This window comes from Miscanthus floridulus, chromosome 6 (assembly GCF_019320115.1).
Source record: "Miscanthus floridulus cultivar M001 chromosome 6, ASM1932011v1, whole genome shotgun sequence".
Lineage (NCBI taxonomy): Eukaryota > Viridiplantae > Streptophyta > Magnoliopsida > Poales > Poaceae > Miscanthus > Miscanthus floridulus.
In genome coordinates this window covers 131201332-131213214 of record NC_089585.1, presented here as the reverse complement: position 1 = coordinate 131213214, position 11883 = coordinate 131201332, and the positions used below count along the sequence as shown (strand labels likewise).

General features: G+C 46.8%; 2 protein-coding genes across 2 annotated transcripts; one reads left to right on the top strand and one right to left on the bottom strand.

The window, feature by feature from the left end:
- The first annotated feature begins 1582 nt into the window (after nt 1-1582).
- Nucleotides 1583-8490, top strand: LOC136456999 (uncharacterized). The gene is made up of 12 exons (XM_066457034.1): nt 1583-2000; nt 2104-2232; nt 2446-2640; nt 2852-2899; nt 2985-3113; nt 4070-4194; nt 4835-4945; nt 6888-6996; nt 7083-7201; nt 7579-7732; nt 7920-8064; nt 8154-8490. Exons 1-12 carry the CDS (start codon nt 1881-1883, stop codon nt 8204-8206), a joined length of 1437 nt encoding a protein of 478 aa, XP_066313131.1. The 5' UTR covers nt 1583-1880; the 3' UTR covers nt 8207-8490.
- Nucleotides 8491-8704: 214 nt separating this feature from the next.
- Nucleotides 8705-11110, bottom strand: LOC136456998 (GRAS family protein RAD1-like). Its single transcript, XM_066457033.1, has one exon. The coding sequence runs from the start codon at nt 10969-10971 to the stop codon at nt 9349-9351; it is 1623 nt and encodes a 540-aa protein (XP_066313130.1). The 5' UTR covers nt 10972-11110; the 3' UTR covers nt 8705-9348.
- Nucleotides 11111-11883: the final 773 nt, after the last annotated feature.

The window sequence follows — 11883 nt, the reverse complement described above, 5'->3', positions numbered from 1 at the left end:
AAAATATTCGCAACATTTGTATCTTCAAATAAGTTTATTATGAAAATAAATTCAACTATCTATCTAATGATACTAATTATGTATTTTAAATATTAATATTTTTATATATTTTTATTAAAGTTAAAAATGTTTGACTTCTTGTAAAACGAGAACAATACTTATTTTAAGACAGAGAGACAATACTTATTTTAGGACGGAGGGATATATAATTTCCACTTCTAAACACCCGCATCAAACGAATAAATGAAAAATAGAAATTCACTATTCAACCCTTTCTTTCTTCCGCCATAAGCCAAACAACGAGATATAAAGGCTATTAAAAATAAAATTACCAAGTAAAAAAAGTTGTCCCACGACTAATTGTATTACGGGTTTGTTAGCGTCGGGACATCCGGACATACGAGGTGTCTGGACGTCCACGCCTATAGCCGTTTCCCGCGCCGTTTCGCGTGCCCACGCGAGGTCAGCGTGGCCTCTGAACGTCACTAGCATCAAGAAAAGAGGGGGAGGGCCGTCGATGGGAGGAGGAGGAGACACCGAGGCAAGACAACATAAAACGAGGATAGAGATGCAGCACCCGATCTATTTTTGAAACATCCAGATGCAACATTTGCAATATATGTCTGAAGACAGATGAAACACTTGAAACATGCATCTGAAATACTTGCAAAAACACATGAAAGACACTTGAAAAATATTGTAAAACATACGTAACATCCAGATAAAACACTTGTAACATATGTGTGATACATATGCAATATCCAAACAAACACACTTGCAACGTACGTCAGGAAAAAACAGATGAAACATTGGGAACAGAAGCTTGGAACATAAGTGTACAACCATTGCAACATATACAACATCCCGATCCACTTTTGCAACATCCGTATGAAACACTTGCAACGTACCTTTAAAATATCTGAAACACTTAAAATATACGCTTGCAACATGCGCTTTCAGCGCAACATTTACTCGTTGCTTGGGAGAATGGAAGCTCGTCGACGTGTGTTCACCGAAGGCAGCGGACGGGACGAGAAGTGGAGAAGAGGGCGCCCACATCGAGTTTAAGAAAGTGACGGATGGATCTCGGAAAAATGGTAGCCAGCGGTCCTCGTCTCCCACTCCAAGTTTAAGGAGCCGACGGTCCGAGGCACGGGGAGCAAGTGTGGCGGCGTGTCAGGTGGGCGAGGAGGGTGGCGCGATGCTGGGTCGGAGCAGCGAGGAGGCGGTGGGGGCGCGGCTGCACTGGTGGCGGCGGGACTGCATGCGATGGCGTGCGCGGGGTGCGACTGCGTTGGAAAATAAGGCAGAAAAACCGATTCTTTTTTTAAAACTCTCGAGCAAATAGGGGTAATTAGGCTAGCATCGTGGACCATCAACCAAGCATCGGGCGGACGCTCGCTTGCGAGAATTACCCAGTTAGGATTATCGGGACAAATACTTCCTTGTAGGCTCGCCATAATGCTAGTGCCTGGGCGAACCGTCGCCGTCAGCCTACCTCGGGCGCGCCATCTCTTCTCGCCACGGCATGTGGCGGGCGGGCGTGCTGTGCTGCCGTGCTGGAGCACAAATGGCGTGCGAGCACCATGTACCCTGGTCCCGACACGAAAAAGGGGAAACCCCTGAACCCTTTCCCTCACTAGATTGCTAGTGGGCCAGCCTCGCCGTAGGCCGATAGCCACTCAGCCACACAAGACAACACGCGGACGCCCCACTCCAGACTCCACCACCACAGGCCACCGGGCGCCAAAGGAACGGAACGGCGCAGCCACGGCGGCGGCAGTTGTAAGCTCCCGCACCAGCGACCGGCGGACACGTATACCCATCTCCCCTCGCAAAGTCGCACACACCCGTCCTCGGCCTTGTTCCGTCCGCCCGCAATGCCACTGGCGCTCGCGCAGCTGCAGGACCTGCGGGACCGCATCTCCGACCGCCTCCTCCCATGGAGCCGCTCCGCGCAGTTCTGGGTCCGCGCCGCGGACATCTACACCAGCTACAAGGTGAGCCAGCTAGCCGCTGCTCCATTGGCGTGCCTTTTATCTGCTCGTTGATATGCCTCTGAGGTGTGGGGGTTTTAATTGCGAATCGCTTTGGTCGGTCCAGGTGTGCCAGCTGCGGGCGGGGTTCGTGAAGGATGAGGACGAGCAGGAGGCCATGTGGGAGCAGCAGCACGAGCTCGGCGCCCAGAAGATGTACTCCCTCTGCTCCGAGCTCGGCGGTCTGTTCCTCAAGGTTGGTGTGCTTGGCTTCGCCCGCCCTATTCTAATTTTTCGTTCCTCCTCTCTGATTTTCAAATGCCCTCACTCCCACCCACCAAAAAAAGGGCGCGTGTGACAGAAGCTGCAATCCGATCGTGCTGGTAACTGTGATCGCGCTTGTGGTGCTTTGTATCATCATGTTATGATTCGTATGCTCTGTGACACTGGATCGGTGGATTTTGAACAGGCTGCTCAAATTCTGGGAAAACCTGACTTGGCACCGATGGCTTGGGTGAAGAGACTTATTACGCTGTGTGATCAGGCCCCAGCCACGCCATTTGATGTGGTTAGAGATGTTGTGGAGAAACAGTTTGGGAAGAACTTCGATGACATATTCGAATTCTTCGATGTCGAGCCTGTTGGGTCTGCTTCTATTGCTCAGGTTCGTGCTTAGGTGTTTCTCTTCGTCTGTGAAATCTGGGGAGTGGGGGTAACATCTGTACTTTCTACCATTCCTGCCAATGTTAGGCCTGTGCAAATGTTGTTTCTTTCTTTGTAACATAACATCACATACGTACTGGGAACAGATCACTTATTTTCTCACTAATTTTTTTAGACAGTTTCCAAGTTATATTTTGATTCATATTTGCTAGGTGCATCGAGCAAGGCTTCAATTATCAAAGACAGACGTTGCTGTCAAGGTTAGTGATATGCTTATGTGCTTTGTAAACAGCCATTTGAAACCTCAGATTTTTCGGATGTCATAATGAATTAGGAATTGACCAGGTTCAACATCCAGGAGCCGAACATCTGATGATGGTTGATATTCGGAATATGCAAGCAATGGCCTTGTTTCTGCAGAAGTATGACATCAACTTTGATCTATTCTCTGCCACAAAAGAGATGGAAAAGCAGGTTTCTCCCGCAACCCCATAGCTTTCTGTTTTGTCACTTGTCCCATCAATCCAGTATACTTTTCTACCCTTTCCTAAAACACCAAGAAAAATGTTGAGCCTCTTTCTGCGTTTATAATTATGCTGAGATAAAATAAGCAGGGGCGAAGCTAGTATTAAATTTATGGTGGTGCACAACGTTAACAGCAGTGTAGAAATATGTCTTCTTTCAACTGATTTATATGGTCAAAATAAGCTACTTAGTATTAAATATTTTTTCTTGCCTGGTGCCGGTGCATCACCCAAACTCAACGTGGCTTCACCCCTGAAAATAAGTCAGTCTGCCATGTTTCAAATTACTATTGAACCCTGTATATGCAGATCATTTTATAGAGTTGTACACATCATGGAATTCTGATATCTACTATCTTATCTGATTAATCAGCAGCTTTCAAATTTAGGACCACTAAAATAGGGTTCAACCTTTTTCTTATCTTTTTTTTTCTTCAATCATCACTATGGAAATTTTAAGCTCTTATCTTAGAGCAAATGTGAAATCTTCCTCTTAACATTGTTTTCGTAGTATAGTGCATGGTAACTAACATGTATCTTTGGTGAAGCAGTAATGCAATGCAAGGTTAATAGAAGCTTCAAATATTAGATATATGCAAGTACACAAAAGAATAAACTCAGTCATTCTTTCTATATATTAGCTGGAAGAACAAAGAAGACAAATTTAGTGTTCACATTTTGACCGTTAGAAACAAGAAACAGCTCCTATTTGCATCTGGACCATTATTGACATTAGCCAAAGGAGGCTAGCTGTTCAAATTGATTGGTCTTCATAAACATGCATCTCCTCGTGAGAACATATTGTTGTGTTTCCTTTCTTTGTTAGTACCTCTATTTCACACCAGTGCACGCCTTGTGTGGTATTAAAGTATTGATATGTTTTTTTGTTGATATGTGCTTCTGAAGATATGCTATGAGTTTGACTTTGTGCGTGAAGCAAGAGCAATGGAAAGAATACGAGAATTCCTACGTGTAACCAATAAGAAACCTCCAGTTATGGTGCCTCGTGTGATTCCTGGGATGGTTAGCAGGTACAATATCATAGCTGCTCACTTAGCCAAAGTGTTCTTCAGGTTATTTAATTGAATCCTAGTTCTCTACCATATGTTCAGTTGGATGCAAGGGTTGTCTCTAGTTTGATGGTTTCAACAGAGCAATTATAAATCAGCTACTTACAGACTTACTGATACCGGTACAAGAAATATTAATTAGCCACACTAGATTTTCCCTTTGCATGATGCTTCTTTATGCAAAGTTAATATTTGCATTTCTAGTGTGTTTTCCTCCATCACGCAGTGACTTTATGTTATTGGATCTTCCTGACCCTCTAGGTTCTGTATCTGGACTTCCAGGGATTAACATTATCATGTACTGGCTTGTTTGGATTTTTAGAGCTAATAAACAAAGAAATATTTATCACTACCATTTCACGATATCAAGAAGTCTGCTGCTGATTTTAAATCATACCTTTCTTTGTTCTTGTATTCCAAATGTAGAAAACTTGATCTTTATACTGTATGCTGATGTAGTGGCTTAATTTTTACTGAGCCTACTATCTCTTGTGTTTCTTTGCAAAAGCAACCTGTGACAGTTTTTAGACCAATCAATATCTGAGGTTATTCTGTTGTAGCATTAATTAAATGTTCATTTTTTGTTTATATGTTTTGTTAGAGAGGTTTTGGTAATGGAATTCATCAAAGGGACCCCAATAATGAATCTTGGCAATGAAATGGCTAAAAGGGGCATAGATCCTGGTGGTAAGGTTGCAGCAATGGCAAAGCAGTAAGCCCCTTCATCTTAAAAGAGTATGATTCTCATTTGCTTAGTTTACAGAACCTTATACTAGTTCTAAGATTCTGTGGTTGTACTGATGGGTCAGTGTTATTGAATGAATATGATAAAATTTTATGCAGTTTAGTCACGATTGGCAGACCATGAAAAGTAACTAGTTTTTTTTATCGAACACGCAGGAGAGCTGTGTATCATTATATTAAGATCTAAGAAAAAAAAAACAGAAGGGGGGCAAGAGCCCTTATAAACACACAGCACCCCCACACACAAATAATGTTATAACTCGCTGTTGACAAAGATAAGACCGACCCTGACTAAAGCCTAGAAACCTGCACTATTTTCCATCCGGTGGCACAAGAGCAAGGAGGTGGGAAATACCCTGAGCCATGGCCAGACTCCAATTGAACAGCTCCTCCTTAGCGAGCAAAAATGCTCCAGCCATGTTTGGGGAAGCCCCATCAACACCGATTGCAGTGTTTCCAAACTATCCAAGCTCTAAGGACGGTGATAGCTTTGAGAGTTGAGACCTTCTCTGACAGGACGGGACCATCCACCCTGGATTCATCCATCGTCCACCAGTCATCAAAGCATACGTCTTCATTTTGTGAGAGAGACCTTGTAAACTGAGTCTTTGCAGCAGGAGAAACCAGAATTCTCGTGCAAAACTGCCAGGCACAAGCAGGTGATTGATTGTTTCATCAGCTTGATCACAAAGTGGGCAACGAGCAGGATGTGGGTGGCCCCGCTGCAAGAGACGATCAGCTGTCCAGCACCTGTTATGAGCCACCAGCCACATAAAAAACTTGCATTTTCCTGGAGCCCAGGATTTCCAAATCCTCTCCCAGGGTCTAAAAAGGACAGCACCATGAAACATTCCATTGTATGCAGTTTGACAGAGTAGTTGCCTGAATTCGAGAAACACCAAATGTGGGTGTCTTCAACCTTGGGCTGAAGCACCACCTCACAAAGCATGCCCCAGAGACGAAGAAATTCAGTAATGACTTCAACAGTTAGAACTCCAGTAATGTTTCAGAAATCCAGGTGTGATTTGAGAAAGCCTCCCGTGCACTAAAGAGAACAATCGAGGTGCAAGGTCAGCATACATTGTCCGCGGTTGCACCTGCCAGTCTAAAACAGTGTGGAGGCACCATTACACCAACTTCTGAGACCACTGCCATGGAGAAGAAAGCCTGGGCAGAGCCATGAATTTGAACAGGCAAGGCTAACCAAGGATGATGAAGGTCTATTTTTTGCAAACATATTCACCTAATCCTGAGTGCCCATCCAAGGTTTTGCTGGTTGGAGGTGCCCAAGACACCCACCTCAGGGGGGTGACGTACTTTAGTCCAAGTCACCAGAGACCAGACAATGCCCGCTTCTGTGTCTTTACGTCCTGTCCAAAGAAAGCCCCGCCTGATCTTATCAATGGCTTTTAGGGCTCATGGTGGAAGCTCAATGGCCATTGCCAAGTAGACTAGCATTGAGTTAAGGACAAATTGGACCAAGATACATTGGTCAGCATGTGTTAACAGGTCGCCTTCCATCCTGGAAGCCGATCTGCTATCTTATCAATAATGGGCTGGATTTGAGCTTAAGTCAGTTTCTCTAGAGAGAAATTCCAAGATATATACAGGAAAGTCTAGTAACTGTCATGGCATGAGGTCCTGTATCTGTGTGATGTCCCCCTTGGTGCAATGGTTAGGTAGCACATTGCTGCTCTTGTGAACGTTTGTTTTCAGACCTGATGCCTTACCAAAAAGCTGTAAGATATCCAGTGTCAAACCAATGTCGCTAACAGAGGGTGTGAATAATTAGAAACATTCCCCTTTTTTGTAAAATAAATTCAGGTTTTCTTTTAGCTTATAGTCATTTCTTCAATTGCTTTAAATTCTAATGATTAGGTTATCTCAAAAGTACCCCTTTTCTGTTGCAGGAAGATTTTGTCAGATCTTACTCTTGCATATGGTCAAATGATCTTGAAGGATGGCTTTTTCCATGCAGATCCACACCCAGGAAACATCCTTATCTGTAAGGACACAGAGGCAAGAGACCTTTTAAACCCTTCAATCTCCTTTTCCAGGGCAATGGCAGCTTCCAGTTAAATGTTCTTCTTTGTGATTTTTCTTAGGTGGCTTTACTTGATTATGGACAAGTGAAAGAAATGCCAGAAGATTTGCGGCTTGCTTATGCAAATCTTGTTGTTGCAATGGCTGATGATGATTTCTTGAGGGCTGAGGAAAGTTTCAGGTATCCTCAATTGCACACCATGCATTGTTCATCTAAACAGTCGTTGAGCCCATTTAGACACTACACTGTGGCACACCATTTCCATTTAATCACCCATTTATCCCATTTAAATGGCTTTTTGCATGAATTATGGCTAAAAAGTAGGTGACCGACTGTCTAGCGTTTAGGAAAGCACTAACGCCGTGCTATGGTCTACTGAGTTTTTGCAAGTCAGTAAACAAAAATATTTTATGTTAACAAAGCAATCTGAGCTTGCAAACTAAGAAGATATGACATATTGGTTCCTGTTCAAAATGAAAAGATGGGTGCTGATTCTTATTGAATAGTTGTTGATATATATATATTACCTATTTTTCTCGTGGACTAAAATATTTCAGGGAGCTCGGTATCCAAACATGGGCCATATCTGATAACAAGCTAGAAGAATTGTTTCAATTATCCCTGCGAATGTTTGATACAAGATTACCACCAGGTGTAACTGTTATGTCACCTTTTGCTGATGATTCTTCGCTTAATAAAATTGGAGTGGAGGTATATAACCTATATTTTCTTAACTAATCCTATATTTGTGTCCATCCATTTATTTGCATTATCTTCACACATAGGTGATCTATCTATGTATTAATGTGTAGTTTGACTTGTTCGCAAAAAAAAAATGTAGTTTGACTTCCTAAACTGCTTCCTTAAATGACTTATTCTATTCGTTTCCTATTTGAAGAGCTTCCCGGAAGAGCTATTTTCAGTGCTTCGAACAATTCAGCTTTTGCGAGGGCTGACTGTAGGGATGGGCCTTACATTCTCGTGCGCTAAGCATTGGAGACCAATCGCTGAGGAAGCATTGTTAAAAGCTGGAAGACAAAGCGGTAAATGTGTTTTAGTCTGCATAATTTGTTTGTACCGTCCGTTCTGATTGAGAGATGCACTCATTTGAACTTATGTCATGTTAATGCAGCTTCAAAATCAAGAAAGCAAAAGAGAAGTTTTCTCAGGAGGCTGTTTTGGTGAAATAGGGATAGGGACCATAAAAAAACATGGTATACGAACATTCTCTGACGAAACGGAAGTAGCCAAAAGCTCAAGCCTTCGATTCATATATTCACAGTACATCTGTTCACATTCATTTACTTTGGTTGCAACGATGTTACTCATTCCTTCACCACAATGTGTTATTTGGATTTTAGTATATTGTTAGGGGTTCTATCAGAAGCTGACATGTACACAAGTGCCGTAATGCGCCACGGACCACGGTCCACAGGCCCTTTCATAATCAACTGAGCCCTCGTATATTTTTAGTCTACATTGACGAAAATCAGACCAATCCTTCTGGATGTAGCACTTGAGATTTGTAGGCCAAAAACCTCGGCCTGTTACCAAGCCTACATGTATACATCATGCTATTACGCTGAAAATATTCTTAAATATCGCGTGGGGAAACATAGTACTCCATCCGTTCTTTTAATTTGTCACATTGGACATTGATCTGTACCTGGTCAGACTTGCCCAAAGTTTCCACAAAAACGCAAACTTCCTGTTAAATTTACAGGGTGGCGATCAGACCGATGAACGTGAGTTTTGTCTATTTGATTCATCACAGATTCACATTTTATAACCTGTTGCTGCTTCTCATAAGACTACTCTAATAAAGGCGGTCATCTTTCTGTGCAATCTTCCTTGCATCTCTGCTTATCAATGGAGGATCATTTCAGTTCCATGGAGAAAGAACATCAGTTTGTATTCCTCTGTAGAACATTACATTAGTTTCCCATGACAAAAAGGATCATGAGGAAAAAAACGATGAAGATACAGCAAGAAATCGAAACCCCCTCATGCTGTTAGATTGGTTAACAGACCTACACAATTTGTCAAGCAACTCAATCACGCACTATGTGAGGTCCTTATTGTACAAGTGTATTCAAGCACATAACAGCTTGAACAACCAGAAGCATGCGCGAGCTCATCTCTAAGCTTGAGCTCTTTATTCATCTAGCCTCACCACAGATCCATCCACCGTGCACGCATCTATGGCCAGCCAGCATACAGTAGTAGCACCGTATGTATATATGCGTGCTTGCCAGACAAGCACGGTGCTGGGTGGTATACGTATACCTCTCCGGCTGCCGGCGCAGCGTGACGCGGCGAGCGGCGGACTAGGACTTCCAGCAGGAGGCGGCAGTGACGGGCTTGCCCTTCCAGCCGAGGACGAGGCATCCCTTCTCCTCGGCCACCGTGTACCCGCCGCCGCCGGCGTTCTCCTCCAGCCACTCCCGCGCCCTGGCCGCCATCCTGATCGGCATGGACTGGAACCCGGCGCGGCTCATGCGGCGCCTCCACTGGTCAGCGCGCTCGTGCCGCTCCACGCGCGCCGCGCCCTCGCAGCCGACCACGTTGCGGATCTCCGCGCCGAAGTGGAACTGCTCCACGCGCGCGCGCCGCGCGTCGTAGCGCGGGAGCGCCGCGTCCAGCGCGTCGAACACGGCGGCGTAGTAGTGGAGCGCCTCCATGAACCGGCCCAGGAAGAAGGGCCCGTTGTGGCCGGCGTCCTGCTCCACGAGGACGAACGCCTTGGGCGACAGCTTGCGGATGGTCTGGAGCACCGAGTTGAGCGCCCCGCGGCTCTCCTTCACCACGCAGTGCAGCTCCAGGATGCTGCTGATGGCCACGGCCTCGTCGGCGGCGATCCCGAGGTCGTCGATGTGCAGGCTCTCGAGGCTGCTGTCGACGGCCCTGAACTCGAAGCACATCCCGAGCCCCTCCGCGTACGCCTCGAGCTCGCGGCCGATGGCTCTCATGGTCTCCGCGGGGGCGCCGACGCCGGTGACGCGCACGCGCGCCGGCTTGGCGCCCGCGCGGGCGGCGAGGCCGTCGAGGAGGCCGCGCCACTGGTGGGCGCGGTCCAGGCCCAGCGTCATGCCCAGGTCCACCACGTGGACGTTATTCTCTCCCTCGAAGGCTTCCAGGATGGAGGCGTTGGCCACGAAGTGCGCGAACCGCAGGTACGGGCACAGCTCGTACGCCAGCGCGAGCGCCTCGCCGCGCGAGCCGTCGCGCCCCGTGCACGACGGCGGGATGCAGAACGCCATGCTGGCCGGGCCCAGCGCCGGCGGGTGGGCCAGCGCCAGCCGGTCCGCCAGGCCCTGCACGAAGCACGACGCGACGCGCTGGAACGCCGTCCCGTGCACGGGCGCGCCGGCCTGGAGCTCCCGCAGCAGCGCCGCGGCCTGCGCGCGGTCGCGGCACGCCACGGCCTCGGCGCACGCCACCAGCAGCTGCACGAGCCGCATCCCGTCCGCGCCTCCTCCACTCCCTCCGCCGCAGCCGCCGCCGCCGCCAGCGGCGGCGCCGGCACCGCAACCATCCCCCACGGCAACCCCGTCCTCACCTTCCTGGAAGGCCACCGGGGACTCCATCGCCTCCATGGCCTCGACCTTCTGCTTGCAGCTCTCAAGAACGTCCCGGAACCTCTGCTTCCTGACGCGCGACGATTCGGCGGCCGCGGCGCCAGCCAGTGGCCACGACGGTTGGTAAGGCGAGCTGTAGTAGTCGACCCTGGTGGCCTTATTGGAAACCTGGAAGCCGAGCTCTACCTCGTCGCCGTCGAACGCTGCGTCCTGCTGATCAGTGCCACAGTAGTAGGGGAGGCCCAGTCCTGGTTCGGTGCAGATCACGGAGTCGTGCTGTGGCAGCAGATGATGAATCTGCTGGGAGGTGCCATAGGAGGAGGCGGTGAACAAGTTGGGTGTGCTCGTGCATGGCGGCTCAGATGTGCCCATGTGTGCTTCTTCTTCTTTACTCCTTGGCGTCAGTTAGGCCTTGTTGCGAAGGCAAATGTCCTAGTTAACTTCGTTACGTGGTTGCACCAACTAGCATATTTATAGAGGTTTTCCAGGAGACGACTTGGTTTCTCCCTCTCTGTTTTTCCTTTCTTTTCTGCCTAATATAACCAGCTAAGAACAGCTACTTATATATATGTAACACAGCTCAGGTTTGCCTGTCTCCTTTTTGTTAAGTAAGTATTGAAAGACTTGGTACTCTCTGACCATATACTATATTCCAAAGAAAGTTTATTTATAGCATGGCACAAAAACGCATAATCATCTGGCTGCAGGAGAAAACTATTCAGAATATCTATGTATTCATTCAGCACTGTTAAATTCCATCGACGGCGTTTAAGTTTGGATGGAATAATAGCACAATGGCGCACACAGATCCAAGTGTAAAAAATGTAGTTTTCACTGTCCAGATTGCTGCAGCGATAGGCTTGCCAAGGCGAGGCGTTTCAGTCCGCTTCCTGTTGGCTGCAGAGAAAGCTGTAAAACAGATGGCGCGATGGAATCTTATTAGAGTAGTAGAACTACTAAGAGCAATAATACTAAGAGGGGAACAGATGAATTAGTCTTCGTTAGGATCGAAGTTTTTGCCGCTCAGATAAATTTTGTGTCCATTCAGTGATGACGTTCGACCACTGTTTTCTTTCCTGCTTTGAAAGAGAACGGAACGGGTGGAGTTGATTCATCGATCAGTGTCTCTGCTCTCTGGTGTTAAATTATCAAACTGGGTCGCAGTAAAAAATGCTGACCAAGTGCAAAACAACAGACCAAAAATCCACAACTGCTGGATGCTTGTGTCCGGTGGTGCAAGCTTGCAAACGAAGTACATAGATCAATTGATCTTTGCATTGGCAT